The following is a 25,834-nucleotide window of genomic DNA, read 5'->3' as shown; positions in this document are numbered from 1 at the left end:
TATATATATACACAGAGAGAGAGAGAGGGGGGGGGAGAGGGAGAGGAGAGAGAGGGGGGAGATGGGAGAGAGAAGAGGAGAGAGAGATGGGGAGAGAGAGGGGGAAGAGAGAGAGAGAAGAGGGGAGAGAGGGAGGGGAAGAGGGGAAAGAGAGAAGAGGGAAGAGAGGGGGGAGAGGGAGAGAGGGGGGAGAGAGAGAGAGAGGAAAGAAGACACAAGGCTGGCTGGAAGTGTGGATGGGGCAGACACAGGAGGAGAGGGCGGGAGGAGGAGAAGCAGCTTTCTCTCTCCTCTCCTGTCTGTGTGAGGGGGGGGGGGACTGTCAGCACTGGGGACTGCATATGCTGACAGATTCCCTGCAGTGCTGGAGGGGGGGCTGTGGGGGAGCATACAGGAGCTGACCTCATGCAGGAGATGGATAGGGGAGGCACATAGAGCAAACAAGAAATGTATGTGCCACCCGTCTCCCTCTCCAGCTGGCTCCATCGCTGACAGGTTCTCTGTCTCCTCACCCATCCTCACCGCCGAGCACACACACGAACCCGCCCGAACACGCCCCGCTCTAGCACACACGAGCACGCCCCCCTGGCCAAGCACAGCCCTTTGCAGTGATGGCATTGGTCCTTTCTGCCTGGGGGCGATGCCCCCCCCCCGAAAAGTGCCGCCCAAGGCAGATGCCTTGTTTGCCTTGCGGCAGATACTCCCCTGGGTGTCTCCCATGCCCAACAAAAGAAAAACAGGATCCAAATGGAGTCTGAAATAGCATTAAGATCCACAATCACTCTCTGCCAGAAGTTCTGGATATTAGGGCAGGACCAAACCATGCGTATGAAAGTGCCCACTTCTGACCTACACTTAGGACAATATTTATTAGCCATAGGGTAGATAACGGACAGCCTCTGAGGGGTATAATAGACACAATGAAGACATTTTAACTGGATAAACCTATCCCTAGCTGAAATCATCAAAGGTATGTACTGTTGTATATCCTCTCCCTAGTCCTCATCATTTGGGTAGGTAACGCTTCCAAATGTGGCACAACTGGGTGACTTTGGTCATCTGTCTCCTTGAGATCCAAAGGTAGAGAGAGCAGAGTATCCTATCTGCATTCTTACAAGTTAGGAAGCACTCTACAGGGTGAGATGTTAAAGTGACGAGTAGTAAACTGTCCACTGACCACATGTCAGAATTAGTAGCTATATTCGGTGTAAGTTTATCCAGCTGTAGGCAAGAGGGTATATTAAAGTCCCCAGCAAGGAGAATATGTTCCACAGGATAAAGAACTATCAGTGGAACTATTTTAGTAAGCATAGAAACACTGACAATCTAGGTAGTGTCTCAGTCCAGTGGGATGCCTCCTCAGCAGAAATAAAGAACTGTATGAAGTTGTCATCTTGCACCCGGAGATAACAAGGGAAGAGCATGCTGTATTTGATCCCCTTCTGACAAAGGTCAATCTTCAATTGGTCAAAGGTGCGCCGGAGTCTCTGCACCTTAACTGAGTAGTCTGGAAAGATTATCAATTTGGTGGCATCATGGTGAAGTTCCTCAGGTGGCAGCACTGCCTTGGTAGGTTCACTAACTGCGTCTGCCGTTCATCGGGTCCCAGTATGTTAGCATCCTCTTATCATCATCCACTGGAGTGCCTGGCAGTGTTGGGTGTAGTATTACTCAGCTGTGCTCCAGAATCACGGGGATATAGCTGGCAAGGTGGCAGAGCTCCTCTCTCACATATTTGCTCCTGTCGTCATCTTAAACACTCCCCCCCACTGTGCAGAGGTTTGATGTGTTTGTAAAACTCTCATGTTTAGGACAGAGATTAAAGAGACTCTGCCACCAGAACAGGATATTTTATCAAGATGCTTTTTATTAAAACATGCATAACCAATAATCCTGTTCAATTTGTATTAATTAGTTGCATTTTACATTATTTTTGTGCTCTGAAAAATTAATAGGAATTTGATACTTCCGGGAGTGTCAGATCCTAGTACCTTCCAGCTCCTTCTGCAGCTGGTCATGCCACATTCAAGTGGCTCCTGCTTTCAGCCTCTGCACTGTCAGTGCTTTATAGGGAGCTGCAGTCAATACTGCAGGTATGATTCAGCTCCTGGGGCTCGCTGCTTACCTACAGCTCTTGAGAGACTCCCTGAAAGGTAGGACACTGATAATACTAAAGCTTTATAGCATATTTTATGGGTAAAGGACTGTGCCACATGTGTGCTATGTATATAGTATGTAAGCTCGGGTTCTATTCAACTATTCCATTTTAAGCCCTTCCCACTGTTAGCAGTGTGGCCATACCCTTTTCTGGTAATGGCATGCTATGAGTACCTCAACTTGCTTCTCGTTGCAGTGCCCAGGAGTACCCTAGGTCTTTTACAATCTTTTATAATCCTAGCAATGTCCCTGGTGCATTACCTTTCATTTTGCCTTTGAATAATCCAACACTATTCATAATCAGCTCAAGGAGATCGACAGTGGCAGAGAACACACAGCAAGTAGGTCCCGCATTGCCAATCTGCACTTCCAGGTCCATATGAAACTGAACTGGTGGATCCAGAGCTGTGCAGTGACACTTTGACAAGCTGTATGTAGTAGCAGCTATGAGTCCGATCCCAGCTGCAGAATAGGATTTAGTCTGCACATTGAGGAGGGGGTGCATTTTGGCATCTTCATCACTGTCCCAGCTCTGCAACTAATTGCTCTTTTGCATGTGCTCAGAAATTATTTGCATGCTACCTGCTTTTAGGAATAGTGGAAGAGTCAATAAAAGTGACTTAGGTTTGAAAAAATGTGAACCCAACTTGACAAAGATATTTTCTATCAATACGACAAACTGTTTTCACAATTCATGATCAATGTTTTTCTCTTGGTTTGCTAAAAAATCTGATTTTTTTATGTATCTAAAATCCTTACATTGGAAAACAATACAGAACACAGGTCTTCAAATTATAACAGATGTGCTACACTTTCAGGTAAAATCATTCAATCAAGCTTTAATGCTACCTCATATAACCCTCTACTTCCCCACTATGCAAGCCTCAGTTATGTAGCAAGCACTGTTAGGACCACATTCACAGAAAAGGAGAGTCTTGTTTCCTGCACTGTACTCCTAGAAAAGAATTTTACAGGTGCTTAAAAATTCCAGTTTCTTTATCATACAGTACAGGACACAGGTCTTTAAACCATAATGGGTAGGATGTCCCAATGCAGTAATGAGGGGAGGGTAAAATGGGAACCAAAAACTGCCAAAAGACACCCAAAAACGAAGGCCAAGACAAGCCTTAAACAATGGCCTGCAACACCCTGTGGCAAAAACTGGCATCAGCAAAAACATGGACATCAACCCAGTAGATCTTAGTAAATGTGTGAACTGAAAATTATATAGCAGCTTTACAAAGCTGTAAACAGAGGCCCGATGCTAAAAACCCCAAAATGTGCCATCAGATCTAATAGAATGAGCCGTAATTGGAAAAGGAGACTCCTTGCCCTTTAGGGTATAGGCACAAAAATAAACCTAGGGGACCCATCTGGCAATATAGGACCACAAGGCAGATAAACTCTTCTTAGAGCCCTCAGACAAGATGAAAGGTGAGTCCAATTTTCTGATAGAGACTGCGGTTGAAGGGTAAACTAGCACAGTCTGCACTACAACCATACAAAGGAGGACTAGGACAAAGTGAAAGCAAAACAATATCCTAATTTAAGTGGAATCTAGAAACCACATTGGGCAAAAAGGAAGCATTCATTGGCAAAACCATCTTATCCATGTGCAACACCAAAAGGATTCCTCACAAGACAAAATGGCTAACTCTGAAAATCTATGGCAAATCTAATTCCCACCAGGAAAATGACTTTCAGGTAAGATCTGCTAGAGGATTCAAAAGTCAGCTTTTGGAGCACCAAAAGTACCAAGGAAAGGTTTCATGCTACAGCAATGCAAGTGACCCTCTATACAAAGGCTTCATCAAAGATTGAGAAGCTACAGATCTCTGGAAAAGAATGTGCCCTGACAAGATCTGCCCTTTTATGGTACTTGATGCTAATTTCTGGTCCAGACCTGACTGCAGGAAGGCTAGAAAATGATCCATAGAATATTGGAAATGATGGAAGTCCCTCTGCTCACACCAATGGAGGTATGCCTTCCAAGTATGATGGTACACTTTGTCCAAAGTTGCCTTTTTGGCTTTCAGAAGTGTGGAAATCACCACATTACAGATTCCTATCTCCCTTAGGACCTGGGTTTCAACAGCCATGCCATTAAAGCCATGAAGCAGCATGGTATATGGGACCTTAAGACAGAAGGTCTGGCCAATCCAGAAGAGGCAAAAGAAGTTCTGCGAGCATGCAAAGAACGTCTGAAAACCAAGTCCTTCTGGGACAGTTTGGGGCCACCAACATTATTGTCACCCTTTGTATGATGAGCCTGCTAAGCAGATGCGGTAGCGACTGAAGAAGGTGAAATGTATAGATCATTTGCCATTGACCCCTGAGTCATCTGAATGTCTACTGCAAACTCTTAAGGATCTCTTGTTCTGGCCACAAACCTGTCCATTTTCTTGCTGCATGTGGATGCCAAAACATTTTTTCCTGGAATTCCCCACCATCCTGCAACATATCTGGAAGCAGGAACCATTCCCCTAGGATCAACTATTGCCAACGTAGAAAGTCCATCTGTCAATTTTCCATACCAAAATGTGCATGGTGGACATGGCTAGAATGTTGATCTCTGTCCAAGTCAAAAAAAAGATATGCCTCCTTCTGAGCTGTGTATCTTCATGTGTTGCTTGGTGGTTCATGTAGGTCACAGCTGAGGCATTGGTGGGCTGTACTCTTACCAGGAAACCCCAGAGAAGGATTGTCCATCACAGGAGGATGGGTAAATGGATCTAAACCATAGAATGTTGATTGAAAGTGGGCTAGTTCCTTAAACTGTGGCTGTCTCTAACACCCCTCTCCAACCTGAGAGACTAGCATGCATGGGGAGGATGATCCATTCCAGCAGGCGGTAGAAATTGACAGAAATTTAGTGACGGGTTGGATATCCACCAAATCAGGGAATTCCTGGCCCTGGTGTTATATAATGAGTTTATGTGAAATCTCCTTTAACAGATGCAAATTATGTTATAATTATAAGTATATTTTAGTTAGATGGAAATATATAATATTTATACTATTGAGTGTTTGCAGCATCAAACTATTCCTAGTTTCCATACTGGTGTAAATGTATATAGCTTTCCACTATATAAGTTACGGTCTTTTGTTGTCCCCTGATCACATTTCACATAAGTTGTAAACAGCAACCCTCTTTGAATCCTCCAACCAGGCTGTGCCCAACATACATTTGCTAGATACAGAGACCAATTAGGGAGCATTATATTAGCCACAGTACAGAAAGGAGAGGAATATAATGCTTTTTCACCAAGCTTTGGGTGTTTTTTTGTGTTGAGACACACCGCAGGCAGCATAACCAGACCTGAAGTTGAGAGGTGAACTAACTTCATACTTGTATTGTACATTGCATTGTGAATATGGTTTTGTGGTTAATATGTAAATATTGTAGAAGTTAAGGGACTTAAACTGTACATTGTGTTGTAATACTGCTTAGAGTGCAATTTATATATATTATGTAACTCTATCAATAAATGTATATTGAAGATGGAACTACCGTTTTTGTGTAAGAACTCTCATCTAGCTGTGTATATGTAAATACCCCTACAGGGATTGGGGTGTATTCACAAATACGCGTAACCTAGGTAACACTGGCCAACAGACACATGGGCCAATCAACTGACTGTATTAACCTGTTCCAGGCTGACACAATGTTGTACTGCAGGGGACTGGAATATCATTGAGAGTATGGGCCTGAATCAAATGAGTTCACCATAGTTCCCAGAACCCACATGGTTGCCCTCACTAATGGGCTTACACTGAATCCTGAGATGGTTCCATAAATTACTTGTAAAGATCGAGAATCCAACCAATATATGCAGGACCTGTAACATCTTTTGGAGGTTCCCCTTCAAGTTAAAAGCTGACTTTTCCCCCATAAGCTCATGCAGGTAGCCCAGGACGTAATTTCTTTGGGAACATAACAGAGCCAACACCAGAGCCAAAACCTTTGTGAAAACCTGAGGATTCATGGGTAGCCTAAAGTAAAGGGCCACAAATTGAAAACTTTTTTGTTTAGGCAAGAATAATGCAGTAACTCAAAGGATGCTGTCTCTGAGTATGAAGATGGTGGAGCCATGACTATCTGATTGGAAGGAGAATTTTAGATCCTGGGTCTCCTGTTGGAAACATTATAATACCTGGGATAGTAAGACGTGACTGTACCTCTGCCTTCTACTTCCCCGCTGTGTTTGGAGTCCTCCATTATGTATGTCAGTTTCCCTATGGGGGACTCAACACCAAAGGTATTTGAGACCACCTGCACAGTGCCCACTCTTCTGAAGGTTGATAGGATAGGATGCCCTATTGCACTGTACTTGTCTGCTGGGCAGAGGAAACCAGGGTAGAATGCCATCTGCCTCGTGTTCTGCTGCAAAGTGCTTTCAGTAAATGGCATGCACATATGCACCCTAGTCAAGCAGAAAAACCAATGTGCTGCTGGCACATGCACCCTTATGGAGCTAGAAACAGCAACACAGTACCCTAGAGCTCCCAGATGGTACCTGCAAATTGAATGTGAAGTGTTCTGAAAGCTTGCTCAACCCTAACGGGGAATGTCTCTGTATGCTTGCCACTGAAATAAAGGGCCCACAATTCTGATCTGCTTGCTCCAGTGCTTGGTCAGTTATGGCACTCCAGCCACAAAAAACACTTTTAGTGGGCCGGCACCTGACTTATCACACCCTTGGCAAGATCTCCAAGACAAGAGATGTTTAATTCTGCCCACTTTGGTTGAGTACTTGCCCCCTCCAATAAAAGGTAAGTAGATCTTCAAGGACTTTGTTGCCCTGCAAGTGGACCATGGCCTAGGACCTTTAGAGCACCCAGCAGCAATGAACACGCAGCAATACATACAGTACTACAGTGTATCACTTGTAAATCAGGACCAATGTAGTTACAATCTTACAGTCTTACTGAACACTGGAAAAGCCACTCAAAGCTTAGGTGATAGTTATACCTCCTTGTGTGAGAGAATATTGGTAGTTAGAGAGCAGTGAAAGTTTCTATCAAGAAACCTTGCAGGCTGTGCCAGAGGGTATCAGCTTTCCTGATCAGTATCCCTGGCTTTGTGCTGCAGGGACTGCACCTGGACTCCGCATGAAGACAGAAAACACACAAAACATAAAATATGTGCACCTTTACTGCTAATTAAAACATTAACAACAAATTGCAGGGTCGCAACAGAAAAAAAGTAAGCTAAAACTAGTTTGTCTCCGCGTGCAATACTCCTGAATTCTATTTAGACATTGCCAATGGATATTTCCAATCATTCTGTACTGCTACAGATTATTGGACCTCTCAATTTTTATTTTTCAATAAGCTGCAAAGTACACTTTTACCCCCTTCCTGACCAGGGCAATTTTCAGCTTTCAGCGCTATCACACTTTGAATGACAATTGCGCAGTCATGCAACACTGTACCCAAATTAAATTTTTACCATATTTTTGAGACAGATAAAGCTTTATTTTGGTGGTATTTATTCACCGCTGGGATTTTTATTTTTTTTGCTATGTAAATTAAAAAGTCCAAAAATTTTGAACAAAAGTGTTTTTTTTATAACATTTTGCAAATAAATTATATTTCATCATAAATCTTTGCCAAAATCTATCTTTTTAGTAAAAAAAACAAAAAAACAAATTAGTTTATAACCAAAAATTATAATTTTTAAACATTTTTTTTTACATTTTTATTTTATTTTTTTATATTATTATTTTTTATTAATTTATTTTTTTTACATACTGTCACCCTAGCAGCACAGTGTCATCATGGTGACACTGTACTACTTGTGGGGGGTGATGAAGATTTTTTTATTTTTTTTTACACTGATTGCTTTTACATCCTATATGGGTGTAAAAGCAATCATTTCTCATTGAGAAGTACTGAGTGAGCTGTGATTGATCACAGCTTGTCACATGGTACAAGGCTGTTGTGAATAGCCTTGTACCATGTGACCTCTGTGATCATTCACAGATTTCACACGTAGTAAGCAATGATGTCACAAGTGTCACAAGTGACATCTTGCTTACTACTTTGCATGTGATCACTGATTGGCCAATCAGTGATCACATGATCGGGACCTCGTACAGAGGTCCCGTCCGACGATCGGTGTTTCACTGTGTCCGGAGGACACAGCGGGCACCGGATCGCGGTTCTGCGCGCTCCCAGGGAGCGCGCACAAGCAGGGTGCGGGGAGGCCGTTCATAAACGGCCACCCGACCCTGCAGTGCCACCGTCCGGGGCAGGGCGGTGGCAGTCCAGGGTCGGGTTGCCGTCCATAAATGGCACCCGCCTTTTCTAGCTGTGCGCGCTCCCTGGGAGCGCGCACCACCGCGATCCGGTGCCCGCTGTGTCCTCCGGACACAGTGAAACACCGATCGTCGGACGGGACCTCTGTACGAGGTCCCGATCATGTGATCACTGATTGGCCAATCAGTGATCACATGCAAAGTAGTAAGCAAGATGTCACTTGTGACATCATTGCTTACTATGTGTGAAATCTGTGAATGATCACAGAGGTCACATGGTACAAGGCTATTCACAACAGCCTTGTACCATGTGACAAGCTGTGACCACTCACAGCTCACTCAGTAATTCTCAATGACTGCAGGAATGCAGACAGAGAGAAAGAGAAATGATTGCTTTTACATCCTATATGGGTGTAAAAGCAATCAGTGTAAAAAAAAACAAAAAAACTTCATCACCCTCCACAAGTAGTACAGTGTCACCATGGTGACAGTGTACTGCTAGGGTGACAGTATGTAAAAAAAAAATAAAATAAAAAATAATAATATAAGAAAAATAAAATAAAATGTAAAAAAAAATGTTTAAAAATTATAATTTTTGGTTATAAACTAATTTGGATTTTTTTTTTGCTAAAAAAATAACGGAATAAATTTTGGCTAAGATTTATGATGAAATATTATTTATTTGCAAAATTTTATTTAAAAAAACACTTTTTTTCAAAATTTTTGAACTTTTTCATTTACATAGTAAAAAAAATAAAAATCCCAGCGGTGAATAAATACCACCAAAATAAAGCTTTATCTGTCTCAAAAAAATGGTAAAAAATTCATATGGGTACAGTATTGCATGACCGCGCAATTGTCATTCAAAGTGTGATAGTGCTGAAAGCTAAAAATTGCCCTGGACAGGAAGGGGTAAAAGTGTCCGGACAGGAAGTGGTTAAGAGAACGGCTTTTTAGAGACTACGCTGGGATCATGAGCTCAAACATCACTTTTCATTGGGCGCAACCTATGTATTAATCATTAGCACTTCCTGGTTCATGGGTGATAAAAACTAATTTCTTCTTTGTTATGTAAATCCAAGCAAGAATAAATATATTGCAGTTTACCAGTCCATAGATGTGGTTACTACAATCACTTTCTTATTTTTATGTTTTTAAAACAAATATATTTATATATATATACTGTATATATATATATTTAGTTTTTTTCTTCTTTGAGGGGGGGGGTTGCCTAGACTTACACAAAAAAAACTGTCCTTAAGGGAGAAACAATGAAAACTGCTGCACGATTAAAAAATGTACAGGAACTTTCCAACTCTAATTTCCAACTCACATATTGCTAGCAACCTTACCTTTGTGACATGACACATGTATTTTCATCTGTCCTTAATAGATAATAGATAGATAATAGATAATTGAAGGATATATATATATATACAGTTGTATTATAGGCACAGTAAAAATTGGGTAATGTACACCAATTACGGTGCATCAGTTTGAATAACAGCAAAAATATTACACAAAAAAAGAAACTGACTTTACGTTTTCATAATGATGAACAGCATTTGCCAGCTTTCTTAAAAGGGTTAAAAACTAAGTGTTCAAATAAAACCTATCATCTTTTTCAACATGAATATTTGGGTTCTATTTTATACTTCACAGTACATAGTGCTTGGAAATAATTTGTAGTTTGAATAGCAGCTTCCTAGATAAAATAAATAAATTAAATTCTGTTCTGTATACTTATACTCACAGAGCAAGAGCAAAGAAAGAAGAACCAATAAAGACATGTTTGTAACACTTTTATTGCATTGCCACAAGTAATTGTAAATACAAGACCATATTTCAGAAATAATTGTGACATACAAAAAAATTTAAATCATAGTTTGGCACTTTCACTCATGGTTTAGCAAGCAGCATTAAAATAGCACTGCATAAGATAAATATATGGATATGAATTCAGCCATCTGCATTTAAACTAGTGAGATGTTTCACATTAGGAGACAGGTTTTCATATAATAATACCTGGATGAGTTACAGTCCATAGAAACTACATATGGATGAAGAGAATTTAACAGGTTTGATAGCAACGAGTATTCAGTAGATGGTTGGATATAGATAGGGTGGGTCAATGGAGGAAAAATTGAGATGGTGGTAGAGGCATGGGTTTGATTTACTAAAGGCAAACAGGTTGTTCATTTTGCAAGGTTGCAATTTGTAAGGGAATTTTCCCCAAAGTTTAGTGAATGTAGTAACATTGTACTTTGCAAATAATACCCAATCACTTCCAAGGAAAAAAAACGTATTTGCTTGCTCACTATTGGATGATGGAAGTCAGCAGAGCTTTACCTAATTCACTAATTTCGCTCTGAGGAAAATTCCCTTGAAAAATATAATTTCCCTTGCAAAGTGAACAGCATATTTGTATTTGTCAAAACAACTCTATTGAGTTAAGACACTGGTGTATTGGAAGGAAACTAGGTTTATATCTTGCCTCTAATGCTGATCACACACTTTCTACCTCTCCAAGAGCTCCATCCATGTTAACTGAATGTCAGATGGCAAATAAGAGCCTTAGCCTACCAATAAGGGCTCGGCTAGGAAGGAATTGGAAACAAAATAGTAATAATTCTTCCTTTCTTTTGTGGCCAGAGTTAGCTTTGCCCTCTGTAATCTAGGAAGAGGTAGAGGTGATGTGGAGATTGAAAAAATGAAGCATGGTTTGAGCATTTTCCTATTCACCTGAATATGTGGTGCAGATTTGTTTGACCTGACAACAAGAAACAATTACATGTAATTATTTGATTTACCAATCTATCAACTCCTATTCACATTTTAATCTACTCTTCTCCTAATAATATAAAGATGGTTTGGTTTACTTAAGCCTTAAGTAGGTCTATTTAAGTAAGTTCCAAGATTTAGCTAGACTGGAAAAACCTGGGGTATTCTTTATTATGATGTCTGATATGATGAATGAAACAAACTTTGGATGGATGAAACAAGTCTGCAGAGTGTTAATATATAGAACATATACCAAGTGATGGTGAGGAAGAACCTTATTTACAACTACTATAATCAATGTAAGTTTCTAACAAATAATCTCCTATTAATAGAAAAATGAATAGTAATTGTACCAAAAAAGTTGCATTGGATGTCTACTGGTTGGCTGCATAATCCCCTGACATCTTATATTGGGATCCCAACTTGAATGTTGAGCTAACTACCACCACCCCACACACACACACAGCTCACGTCTGCTGCAATCTGTTTCTACTGTTGATAAAATGTCCAGCAGAAAATATGAAACACTAAAATACAATAATACATGTGGCCCTGGCCCCATCAGTATTGGAATTTGGTTTCCACTATCATGGCACCAGAACCCCATTGAGATTTTCAAAACTTAATAGGTATTTTCTTCCTAAAGATATCCAACTAAATATCAGTTATGAGTATATTGATCCATTGAACATTTTCATTATGTAAAATAAATATTACATATTACCCTTTAGTATATGCAGATTTTTTAGGTTTATTAGACCTGGTAGTGGAACGATGTATAGCAGCAACTAATGGCATGCTAGTGACTATATAACCACAGATATAAATAGTTTCTTTCATGCTACATAACCAAATTGAACTCTTTTCTTTACTCCTGTCTACAGAGATGACTTTTTTCAAGGCCAACTCATGAAAGTTTCAAATGTCTTTTAAAGTTATATTATTAAGTTACAAGTTGTTATAAAGCATCATACATTTACAAATTCTTTTATAAGAAATCATACACCAGAAAAAAAACTTATAAAACACAAGAAAGCCATGCTAAAAAATATTAAAAACCATGACACAAAAACAAAACACGTATTTGAATGGTTTATATAAATATGAAATATTGATCCTGCTGTTATATAATACACACATTCTCTAATAGTCCAGAAGCAGTGAAGTGCAGATAGGAAAAATAACAGGTTTTCTGTAATCCAATGGGCACACAATTACAGGTCTTGCCAATTACCAGCACATGTTGTACTTGTGAGTCATCTTGGTGTGAGAAAATGAAAAACAACATCATGTCATATGCACACACACTGTGTAATTATCAGCCTTCTTGTGTTCCCAATGGAGTAAGAAGATTGCTGCAAAAGACAGAGAGCATTATAGGGCCAATATCAGCTGGCCTTGTCTAGATGTCCACAGAGAACACCAGTAATTATAACAGTACATTTCCAAAGAATTCAGATACCAAGTGCTAAAATAGACATTGCAAATCATTGCTTAAATCTTAAATCCAATAAAAAAAAAAGAAATGAAAATTAATAACTGCTGTACAAGATGTTTGCACATTTACCACTACAATTGGCTTTGAGCCAGCAACCTAATTTATCAGAGATCCTTAATATGTGTGTATTTGAGTTCATCTAGTTTATAGATTTTTCCCAATGGTGTAATTAATTTAACATCCTTAAATAAACTTGTAGGAGGTAGATTTCTGAACCAGCACACGAAGCAAAATCAAGCTTCTGATAGAAAGAATTCAGTCTATTGCAAGAACTTGTGTTAAGCTTTTAGCCTGTAGTTAAGTGGGCAGCTTAAATTTACACAGTTGGAATACTGTTTCTAAAACAGCCAATGATAGATTTTTTTGGAAATGCTCCATAAAGATTTATACAAGCTTTTGGTAATACTGAATACAAGTAAAAGCATTTTGCTTTTCCTTAAATAAAATAATGTGCACTGTGATATTTTATTTATTCCTGTACTCCCAAAACTAAGATTAAAACAAAGCAGCATGCATTTTACTATATCAGCACTCAGTAGCCTCAAAAATAATGGTTCGTAGATATTAAAAACTAACGTGAGCCATGACCTGGCCTACAATGGATACATGGTAAATGCTGGCCTTAGACCTATTTTATTTTTACAGCACATACTACACTTGATTGCTACTGATTCAGTGTTCTATCATATTTCTTGTTTAAAATATGCATAATACAAAGCACAATATTTAAAAAGAAAACAAATTAAAATAAAAATTGCACATAATGCAGTATCTGTAAGGTTCAGCATAGTGTATGTTTTTATTTGTCAACTCTCATTCATCTCTTATTTCCAGCACCAAGTAGCTTTCCTCTTTAAACTGAAACCCTATAGTATCATTGAGTCAAATTAAAAAAAAAATCTTTACTTAAACATATATAGGTTATTTTAAAAAGAACTATGACTTTCATTACATGCTTATATTATTCTGTATACAGAACATTTTTGATACTGATGTTACATGGGTAGATGCTGGCAAAAAAAAGTCAAACTACCCCGCATTTTTAGAAAATGGGGCTGCTCTGAGCTGCATTGTGCATCACAGAAAGGTTTAAGAGATTCCAACAGCATTTCCATAATGCTAACCTATGTGTAGTGAACATTTTCAAATTAGGGAGGAGGCTAAAAAAAAACAGCAAAGCATGAAAATGAGAGAAAAATGATTAAATATAAAAACTAATTATAGATAAACATGCACAGCAAATATGTTGCAAGCAGAAAACGTGATAAGGGGCTTTACACATTACTGAGTCAGTTACTTAAACTTTTATTTGCTTTTCCAAATCTGCAATTTTATTTACAGTTAAAAATTGGAAAAATATAACATTATACTTTTAAAGTATTATAAAATGAACTCTCCTTTTAAAAATGATATAGTTTAATCACTTGTGATTTAAATGATACTGGTGTAAAAATGGATAAAATCAGTGCATCACTTTTGTTAACACTGAATCAAATGAAAATAGAGAAAGTGAAAACACACTGATATACATGGAAAATAAGACTTCAATAAACTTAAAAAGGGCACAGTATGTAACATTTCTACTGCACAATAGTCTTTCAAAGCAAATACAGGAAAACTTGATTACAAAGGTTTTAGTATTCAAAAACTCAAAATATATACAATATAAAGTTCTGTGTCGTGTATGTACACTCCCTGCATTTATGCAACGTGCATAAAAGAGCACCTTTTTGGTAATCCTGATTGCATACATAAAATACAAAAAAAGTAAATTAAGACTTTATAAAAAAAAGAACAAAAAAATTATCATCTGACACGTGCATAGTGTCCATCTACAATTACTGAAAACTGAGATTGAAAGCAGCATAAAAATTAGGAACAAATGTCTGTATACACTGGGTTTAATGCAAGAAAGAATCTGGTAGAAGACTAGTGTGAGTAATCAATAAAAATTAGTTGTATCTCTAAGAACCCTAAGAACCTAAGGATAAACAACACAGATAATTATAAGATTACAGGTAAGCAAAATAGGTTACCTATATCTGAATATACAGAAATGTATTGCCCTTATAGCATCTACTGTCTGCAATCATTGTAGTTTTAGATAGAGTATGGAGGGATTAGCAGCCCTTTCAGGGTTTTTTTTTGTTTGTGTACCCACTAGGAAGATTTATCTCATTTGTCCTGGTGACCATATTATTGGGATAGAAATTGATAGGAAAGTCAACCTATTACAGTTGTCACCAGAGCAGGGAGTAAATCAGAAATCTTTGAATGGGTACACCTGTTTCAGTGAAAGTTGTTTAAGAGGAGATAGCCCCTCACTTTGGAGAAACCCTTCTGAAAACGAACAGTAAGAAAACCTTTTTTTTTTAACCATTTCATAATCTACCCAAGAATAAAACAAACATTTTGACTTTAGATATAATTTAAGACTGCTGTGATACAAATAACATCTATCATTAGAACTAATGTAATGTAGTGCATGGACAGCCCATTTGCTACTATACACAATCTAATGCTCTAAAGTTAGGTTACTGTAAAATAAAAAAACATTAAAAAAAATATACAGTGTATATATATATATATATATATATATATATATATATATATACACTGCTAAAAAAAATAAAGAAACACTTTGAAAACACATCAGATCTCAAGGGGGAAAATACCATGCTGGATATCTATACTGATATGGACTGTGTAATGTGTTAGGAACGTAAGGATGCCCCATCATTTGATGGAAATTAAAATTATCAACCTACAGAGCACTGATTTCAAAGACATCCCGAAAATCAAAGTGAAAAAATGATGCACCAGGCTAGCCCATTTTGCTGAAATTTCATTGCAGCAACTCAAAATAGTACTCAGTAGTTTGTATGGCCCCCATGTGCTTGTATGCAGGACTGACAATGTCAGAGCATGTTCCTAATGAGATGAAAGATGGTGTCCTGGGGTATTTCCTCCAAGATCTGGACCAGGGCATCATTGAGCTCCTGGACAGTCTGAGGTACCACAAGGTGGCGTTGGATGGGCCGAAACATGATATCCCAGAGGTGTTCTATTGGATTTAGGTCAGGCGAGTGTGGGGGGCCATTCAGTGGTATCAATTCCTTCATCCTCCAGGTACTGCCTGCATACTCTCGCCACATTAAACCGGGTATTGTCATGCACCAGGAGGAACCCAAGACTCACTGCAGCAGTGTAGGGTCTGACAATGGGTCCAGGGAATTCATCCCAATACCTAAGGGCAATCAGGGTGAAATTGTTTATCCTGTAGAGGTCTGTGCATCCCTCCATGGATATCACTGACGCATCACCAAAATGGTCATGCTGAAAGATGTTATAGGCAGCATAACATTATCCACGGTTTCTCCAGACCCTTTCATGTCTGTCACACGTGCTCATAGTGAACCTGCTCTCATCTGTGAAAAGCACAGGGCACCAATGGTGGACCTGCCAATTCTGGTGTTCAAAGGTAAATGCCAATTGGGCTCTATGGTGCCAGGCAGGGAGCACAGGGCCCACTAGAGGACGTTCAGACCTCAGGCCACCCTCATGAAGTTTGTTTCTGTTTGGTCAGACACATTCACATCAGTGGTCTTCTGGAGGTCATTTTGTAGGGTTCTGGCAGTGCTCATTCTGTTCCTCCATGCACAAAGGAGCATATACCGGTCCTGCTGATGGGTTAAAGATGGTCCAGCTCTCCTAGAGTAACTGCCTGCCTCCTGGAATCCCCTTCAAGATCTTGAGACTGTGCTGGGAGACAGAAAACCTTCTGGCAATGGCACATGTTGATGTGCCATCCTGGAGTAGTTGGACTGCCTGTGCAACCTCTGTAGGGACCTGATATCGCCGCATGCTACTAGTAGTGACTCTGACCCTAGCCAAATACACAGTCAGAAAAGATGACTAGGGAAAAAAATTTCAGTGACCTCCACCTGTAAAAAAATTCCTGTTTTGTGGGTCATCTCATTGTTGCCCATCTAGTGCACCTGTTTTTAATTCATTACCACCAAAGCAGCTGAAACTGATTAACAACCCCCTCTGCTACTTAACTGATCAGATCAATATCCCAGGAATTTAATTGACTTGATGCTGTACTCTGATTAAAAAGCTTTCCTTTATTTTTTTTGAGCAGTGTGTATATCATTGCATAGAAATAATGCTGATAATAACCATATGTTTCTATATACGGTATTTTTTTATCATCATTATCGATAAATAATGTACACTATACTTAATGAACTGTTAAATGGTAAGGTGAGAAAACGTACCAACATACCATTTTTTTTTTTGCTTAATGGCATAGAGTGTTGAGGTATTCATTACTATAAGAAATTGTGAACACCACAACTATTGCAATTGTCTCTGTGGTCTTCATACAGTAAAATTAATTAGCAACAAGATATCAAATATATAACAGCAACTGTGGTTATCCAGTTTCGTATGTTGAATTTGTTTGACATCCTATTAGCTGTCAGAAAATTTTCAGGAGTCCAACAGTATTTCATAGTTATCATTGCTGGAAATCCATAGTGTCCCTAGCAGACTGCCTGAGGCTTGGGTAGCACCTACATTGTGCTTTCATTGCACTCTTTTTAATCTATATGCTCCCTCCTCTCTACAGTCTAGAAAACACTGCAATGAAGTTAAAAGTCACTAAAAAGAAAAGTGTATGAACACAAATGTCCTCACATTGCAGTACAATTTTTACCAGCAAAAAGGACTTACATTATGTTTTAATTTTACTGGATATAGTTACACAGTAGAATCATTGCAGTGATATTTTTGAGAGGTGATCTATACAATATAGTAAACCCTATGCAGAGACAGATATACAAAAATAAAAAACATTAAGACTGTAGTAGTTTAAAAGATTATGTGCAATATGTCACGTCTCAAAAATACATTTAACTATCAAGAGTATTTTTGTTGTATTTTTTTTTGTGTAATCATTTATAGTAAAATATCTACATGTTTAAATAAGAGAAATTTAAATGGTTACAAAAAGCTGTTTAGTGAAGCTGCCTGTAATATAAATGTACAAAGTCTGCATGAGAATACTTACATATGTATTATATTTATGCAACCAAAAGTCAGCAACACTAATTAGTGCAAAATTAAAGCTAGTCATATGTAAAGAGTCAAGAAAAAAGATATTCAGGTAGAATTTTATAATTATTAATTTAATTTCTTTTTGCTGACTTCTGTGATGCGTATTGCCAGTGTCAAACTAGCTACAAAAAAACATTGACTATTTCTGAGGTACAAAAAATTTTGTTAAAATCATCACAGCTGTATGTATTCTGATAACTGTATGTGGTTAATAACTTTAAAAATAATGTTCAGTTTATACATTCTTTTTTCATTTCACATTATGTAATTTACATTTTTGTGATGACAAATGTTGGGACAACTATATCATCACTACAGGAGCTTGTTGAAGTTGTTGCAGTAAAAAAGATTTAAAGCATGCAAATAAAATGATGAAAGTTGACTGTAATCACCTCTGTAAGTGTTATCATTTGTCCCAATAACTGCAATTTTGCTGGACAGTCTGTCGTAATGTAAATGTAAATAGAAATGTAAATAAGCATGTGTAAGATAAAAAAATAATTAATATATGGAATCAATCATAATGAAACTTTTAGGTTTGGTTGGCTAATTTTTTTTTTATCTGAGGAAGCTTTTTTTTAGAACAAACAGTAAATTATGGCTCTATTCACACCTGTGTTGAGGTGTGTTGTTCATATTAGGTGTGTTTAACATTCCTTACCCTTAATTCTTGTGTTATGTGTGTTATGCTGGAAACCACACAAAATCTCCAGTAAGCAAGGCTTTTTTCAGAGCACCAAAACCTCAATGCAACTAAAATGCATAGGTGTGAATAAAACCTGACAGCTAAACATGGACAGAGGCTATATGCAGAGATTTTTGCAACTGCAAATATGCTGCCTGCTTGTCACTACAAACATTGTAAGAAAAAACAAGGATCGAGTAAGCATTTAAGGTAATGGGGGTCCTTTTTTTTTGCTAACAATAGGCTATGTAACTCAAATTACACAACTCAAATAGGTCAAGAGCAGTAATATAAAAACTACACAGAGATGTAAATCATAGGCAGGAAAATCATACTTGACAATATTCCTGTATAGAAAGCCTGAAAAACAATTGATATTGTTGGTAGATAGAGCCCATAAACTTCTGACAATCATGAAAACTGCTACTTTGAGCAATATGGCTGTGCTTTCATAGAAGCTGTAGCAATGGTGCCTTTGGTATTTTTTCTTCAAGCTTTATGCCTCACACATACTGAAAATTACAGTATTTCATAAAGTTTGTTGAAGATAATACATAAAACCTGAATAAAGCACATTTCACATTTCACTGAACATGGTACTTAATTACACATTAAAAATTCAGAGGAAATGTGTTTGTTAATTCCATAGCTGATGAAAAGTTGGCCACATCCCATATCTTGACTGGCAAGGCTGGATAGATAGCTCAAGACCTGTAGCCTAATATTGACCAAATTATATTACCATCCTCCTTGGAAGCAGCTGTATCACAGGGCTTATGGTTTCTTGAAAAAAATGCCCTAATTGCATTGTGTAGCCCTGTTTATGCCAACAATGCACTGACAGCATTGAATTGTCACTTTAGCATCTTCAGTGTCCTGCACCACAGGTGCCTGGTATCAAACTATGCCTGAGAAAAAAAGGCTATTTTCCATTTAGTCTGGCTCTCCCATGTGCGGTGGGGTAATAACAATCCACAGGGTTACATCTTCCACTTATACCAGGGGTTCCAGGAGGACCATGGATGCCTGGGGGGCCAGGTTCACCTAAATGAAAGAAACCCAGTAAACATGATGTCTATAATCTATAGTTAATATGTTAAAAGGAACTCAAAATATCATAAGAAATTACCACACAGTATGTCAATACCTATCTGTGTTTAATTTGTGCTTTTGAATGCATTGTTATAAAGAGAACGTGCAGCTTCACATTCACAGAGGTCCTGGAGAATAAAAGAAAGTTTGTACCAAGTATTATCCAACTTATATATGCTGTACTGGAACATTAGCCAATGCACATAATGTAGCTGCAGACAAGAGTGTCCCTACTTCCAACCATACAGTTTTCAAATTACAGTCTATAATAACTGGGAACAGATTTAGAGATTTAGCAGAAGAGCATTTATATTTGACAATTAAAAAAATCCAAATGCACTTCATATGGAATAATATCAAGTAAGACAGTAAGTTTACTGGCTCTTATATAAAGAGTCTTTTAATGAGAGTCTCTGGGTATCCTGTGTCAAACTGTAATCGCAAAACTTTTATTGCCTGAAACCACCAATCAGAAGCAAGACTAAAAATTAAGTTGAAATCTGAAAGTCTGAATCCAATGCTTGGCTGTGGGGGGAGAAAGATAGCTCTTACCACTGAATTTTAAATACAAGATGCCTGAGGTTCCTTAAAATTTTCCCTACAAAGAGGTTTATTAATCCCTCACACCGAGAGCAATTCCTATCTGTATTCATTACAAATTTGTTACAAAGTTCCATTTTTCTACAGGATCAGCAAATGTTGCAAATTCTACAGGATCAAGATTTAAGACATGCCCTCCCTTTTTCCAGGCTAACATATGGGGGTGGATTATATGCAGCCAGTCTACCTCCATGGGAGACAGTAGGTGACAAGCACTTCCTTGAACAGGTAAAATGTCTCTTTAGCATCAGACAAAAAATATATTTAAAACCAAAACATTTGTTTTTAGATTTGGATATGGTGAGAGAAAACAGAAACTTTGGCACAAAATCACCCCCAGCATTTTTAAAGCAGAACTAAAGGCCAAACTTTTTTCTATTTTGGTTAGCATATAGGAAGGGTTATAACACCTGTCAATTTTTTTGTGCCATTTATGTTCCATTGGGGAAATTTCACTTCTTGTCCCATAACCAGTACAGGAAAAGAGAGGCAATTCCTCCAAAGTGAGGGAATCTGAGTGCCACCAGGGTAACTTGTGGCCTTATTGGAAAATCGCCCCTCTATACCTATTCTGGTGTTCAATTTTAGATTCCCTATTACTTTCACTTTCAATGATAATGGTAAACAGGACAAATAGAAATGGTGAATCTCCCCAGAGAACTGACAGATGTTCTAATCCCTCTCCCTTCTGCCCTAAACCATAAAAAGCTTTACCTTTACTATACTTTAAAATAAATAAATTGGTATTATGTAAAACTTCTGGAGCTGTATTAGCCCAGCATATGAGCTTTAGCCTGTAGCCCAATCTGATGTATGATCGACATGTAAAGGGATTCTACGTTGATCCCAACCAACAAGGATCCTTCATCAACAGCAAATTCATCCAAATCCAAAACACATCAACAGGGTCTAATACAAATGAAGGTAAGTGATGCATGAATGTTTTTTAAGTTCTACCCACAAATTTCCCCACCCATTCAGCAGAGCTACAATTTGTTGACACAATTGTTTGCCAGGCAAGGCAACTGGTTTCTTATGAACATTGGGGAGGAGACAGAATAGCAGCTCAATATATCCATGGACCCACATATACTGTAGTCCTGTTCACCCTTGGTGATCAGAATCTGTTGCCACACCAGACTTAATAATCCATTATTCTTAGCAACAAAGGGATGAAAAGGGGTCCCTGCTGTTTAGCAAATAATACTGTTATTCACTGAGCTGTCTCAAGGTTTCAGCCTCCTAATATTCAGTCATCATAAAAACCAATTTGCCCACCTTGTTTGCTAGGCTTTGATTTTAACTCCTGTGATGGGTTTACAATATTTCAGTGCATTTCTCTCTCCTGTCATATTATGATCAAGGCTAGTTAGTTTGTTTAATAACTCTTACAATCATTTTCATGAATAATTGAATGCTCTTATTGTAACTTTGGGGGGGGGGGGGGCTAATGAGAGATTTACTTCTTATCCTTGCCCTTGCTGCTTCTTTTTAATCTCTGGGTGGCATGGGTAGAAGGCTTCTCACTTTTTGGCCTTTTAAAGTCTTAACACTCCTACTCTTTGTCTGAAAGAAAAGTCACCCCTCTCCCTGGGACAGATGAGGTAAACTAGTCAGTGTCTGGCAACTTAGTAGAATCTCCTCAGTTGTCTACTTTGTTTTGTGGACCTACTGTGTCGTTGATTTTCAAACAGGTCAAAGATCTCTAGGTTTTCCCAGTTGGAGAGGTCTCACTAGTTTTTCACTTGCTTGATATGTTTACATTTTTTCCGTATCCATTCAACCTCCTTTTTTAACCTTTGATCAATATGAGTTTTGTTGAAGTTTCACAATACTAGTTGATGTCACTTTTGGGCTCTCTTAATTGCACAATCTCCTCCTCAACTATTGGTTGCATCACACATAGTCCTGATTCATTCAACAAGCATCTGGGTAGAGCATGGTGAATTGCTATTAATGTTTATTATGTGAATGGCTTCCCCAGACACACAACCAGTTATGAGGGTGTGTGTATTTAACAGCTTAGATATAACCTTTATAGAGAAGTGTCATAGTAATAGAAAAAAATCTGTGTTTAAACATGTCCCCGTAAGGTAGGTGTGTCTCCAGGGTCTCCGTGTTGGTTTATAAGGATATATGTGACTGTGTATGGTTACACCTCAAAAAAGTGTGTAATGCCATGGATGAAAAACATTGGTGAAAGAACCAGCCACCTGCCTTCTCTACCTCTGCCCTGCCAGTGTCTGGTCTTCATGATGTTGTAGTACCAGATTTCTCTCCAGTCCTCTTGGCTGTTGCATGGTATATGACCCACTTTACCAGATTGCATGGATGTGAGTAGTGGTGAAGAAGTTGTGTCTTGCACTTTGAACTATCATCTCCCACCACACTGCTATTGTGAGTTACTGCTGAAGCTGTACACTCAACCATTAGCTGATTATGTTCAACTTAAATACACCTCTTTAGCACCTTAAATTTGCTTTTATGGTACTAGTAGCCCTGTTGGTGTGATTTATATGTGCAGAAGAGACTGGCATGTGGTTGCCTGTGTTAGATAATAAGTTTATGTGAAATATCCATTAAACACTAAATAATACTGTAATTATGAATATATTTCAGTTAGAGCTGTATCAGTCTGGGTGTGCAATATGTCTTCCCATAAATTCCTGTTCTATAGATACCATAGTTGCCAAAGGGAATATTCTATTAATTACACCTTCTTTACTGTATAAAATAAGTCTTTGCTGAGAATCCTCTTTCAGACAGTTCACTGCCAGAGTTAGTTTATCTAACAATGGGACAGACCTGTTGGCTTCCCAAATATGCACTTCAAAGGATATCTCATTTAGATATGCAATGAAGGTGGCCAGCCATTCATGAATACTTAGTTTCCCAGGAAAAGGTCATGAACTGTCATGCTTAAATTCCAAAAAGGGTGTGCCAAGATTTTCCTTAAAGAAGTTTGGTGTATGCTAAATACAGGGGATTTGAAGTTAGCCAATTATGAAAGGGAATAGACTGGCCAACCAATCAGAGATACTCTATGAAAATTAATGGAAGAGAGGCCTATAACTATGGACATGAGAGAGAGAGAGAGAGAGAGAGAGAGAGAGAGAGAGAGAGAGGCTCTCTTTGGAACACCAGAGGAAGGGACTGGAACGTATATGTCCAGTTCCATGGTAATTATGGAATATATCCCTTGCACTTATGTCTAAATGTTTGTCTTATGCCTTTTCTGTCTCACTGTTTGTAGTTTGTAATATGTTTGAGCTTTCTTAATAATGTTTCTTTTATGTAACTAGATAGATTGTTTGTGTTAGTTTAGACCTCCATCCTATTCACCAATAAATTTTGGTTGTTGTGTTAAACCTTTCACTTCTGGGTAAGAACTCTTCATTTACTAAATCATATCAGCAAAAGATTATATTTCATAATCTATAGATTTGGTCAACACCTGAAAGTGTTGTAATTTGTTTTGTTTTTTTATGTTACATGTTCCACCTGTTTTAGGGTGGAACATGTAACATGTTCCCAATCCTGCAGCCTCTGCCCACTGCCCCCCCATGACAGGAGTTTTATTCATTTTGGTTAGTATTGCACACTTTGTGCATTTTGAACCATGAGGAAGTGACCCACACATATATATCTAGCTTCCATACCATATTGATATAATCCTCTCATTTTAAAGCACCTGGCAGAACACTTCAACCTAAAATGCCTTTGAGAAAGTGTGTGTCAGATTTTTCTGCTGCTTAAATAAAGAGAACCTTCACACACATACAGCACTAGAAAAAAATGCTGAAAGGGTACATCATGTATGTAATGCACATTTTTCATCTCTATGAAAACTGAAAAGAGTTTTCATACTTAAGTGTTAGCCCAGTCATAGATTTTTTTTGGTTTTAGTGATGAGGGATTAGAGTTCTTTTTGCTATCTTAGGCTCTGTAAAAGAGATTTTTTTTTATCTACTGTCACAGTGGTAATTTTAATAGACAAGAAGAAGGGTGATAGGCACATACAGCAATAAAAGCTGACTGGGGCTTTAGCCTTTCCCCTATGGTGATTTTCTGCATGTTTTAAGTTGTAGGTGATGGAGAGGGGCAGGGGAAAGGCAAATAAGCGTGCTGTGCTGGTGCCCAACATCTCATCAACCAATAATGTCATTGGCTATTAGTATGTTGGTGGCTGCCTGCATGGTGCCCAAGGTTGCAATGTTGTACAATGAAAACCTATGGTATTGCATAACAATAAGGCAGTCTTGATCCCCCAACTGGCTTGTACACAATTTTTGGGCAATTTTCAGGAATTTTTCCAGGGGTGCTGAATAACCCAGAAGGCGCCCCAGGGTACCATGGCAAACTGGTTGAAGAGGCTGGCTTAAACTAGAACAGTAACTTAATGTTAGAGAGCCTGGTGCAGTCACTGCAGCAAAGTAGTGAAGAAAAAAAGCTATAAAAAGTGATTACCTGTAGGTCCTGTGGGGCCTGGGCTCCCTGGAAGACCAATTCCAAATTCACCTCTTTCACCTTTCTGTCCTCTTAAACCTATTATACAGAAGAAACAAATAATTTATGAACAGTGAACATACACAAATGTTTCTATACCTTCTTCCAAAGAATTGAACATCAGTAAAAAGACCTTATGAAATGTGAATAAAATGTACTTTGGCCCGGTGCTAGAAGTAATATACATTGACTGACTAACATACTCACAAAACAATAACATTTAGGACACCAAACACAGTTATAGACACAGATATAGCAGAAACATTGAACAAAATTGGTCATCACGAGGTGCAGATTTATAGTTAACATTACAACTCTTGTAGAAGCTACATAATAGAAACATTTCTGCACACACAGCTTTACTAAAGTGTTAGTGGGTTATTAGAGCTGTAGATCCTCAAAGTCCTGTATAAAAAAAATTGTGTGTCAGCTATGAATTGCAAAAATAGCCTGCAATAAATAGAACAATAAAGTTACGAAGAAGGTTAAAATATCCATTTTGATGTAGAAAGTCTGTAACTGCAAAATAACAGTGGACACTGCAACCGATAATATGACATGCATTATTCAACACTGTATAAAATTGTCCATTTAAAGAAATTAATGAATTCAAATAAGAACTAATAACATATTAAACTAACCATGTCCTAGGAAAGCAAGGCCATCTGTTGCCTGCAAATCCAAAAATGCTAACTTCAAGGTAAGTCTGATCAGGAGTTACTGAATCTTACCAAGCAGCTTCTGAGTTTTTAGCAGTGACTACATCTTACAATACAATGTGTGTCTTGGACATCAGTTAAGTGCTGACACAACAATTTGGTAGTAAGTGGGGACATACTTAGCAGTAAGAGATGGGGTACATTCAGGGGCATATTTGCCGCCAGGCAAAAAAGGCATTTGCATTGGGTGGCATTTTTCAGGGGGGGGCGATGCCACCACTCAGAAGGGACGATAGTTCTCCTGGGCAATGGGACTGGATGTTGAGTCTCTCTCACTCTCTCAGGGAGGGGTTTGCGGTGGTTTACAGGGGTCAAAGGTGGGGGGACTGGTGGGCGGCTGTCAGGCTGAGGCTGGTGCCCAGGGTGTGATGAGGCTTCTGGCCAGTTCCAGTCTGTGCGTCGTCCTGGCCGCCCT

General features: G+C 38.4%; 1 protein-coding gene across 1 annotated transcript in view; it reads right to left on the bottom strand.

The window, feature by feature from the left end:
• Positions 1–10,206: 10,206 nt before the first annotated feature.
• COL19A1 (collagen type XIX alpha 1 chain) overlaps positions 10,207–25,834 on the bottom strand; it is an 895,475-nt gene continuing 879,847 nt past the window's right edge. Inside the window, exons 51-52 of the mRNA XM_089681326.1 lie at positions 24,662–24,739; positions 10,207–19,546 (exon numbers count right to left, since the gene is read on the bottom strand). Coding sequence (XP_089537452.1) covers positions 19,425–19,546; positions 24,662–24,739 — 200 coding nt within the window. The 3' untranslated portion in view covers positions 10,207–19,424. The remainder of the gene's footprint in view (positions 19,547–24,661; positions 24,740–25,834) is intronic.

The sequence above is a fragment of the Staurois parvus genome, unplaced genomic scaffold (assembly GCF_062004578.1).
Source record: "Staurois parvus isolate SC_StPar_1 unplaced genomic scaffold, SC_StPar_1.0 ptg000264l, whole genome shotgun sequence".
Classification (NCBI taxonomy): Eukaryota; Metazoa; Chordata; class Amphibia; order Anura; family Ranidae; genus Staurois; species Staurois parvus.
The sequence above is the reverse complement of the archived record's forward strand: the minus strand, read 5'-3'. Positions and strand labels throughout refer to the sequence as shown.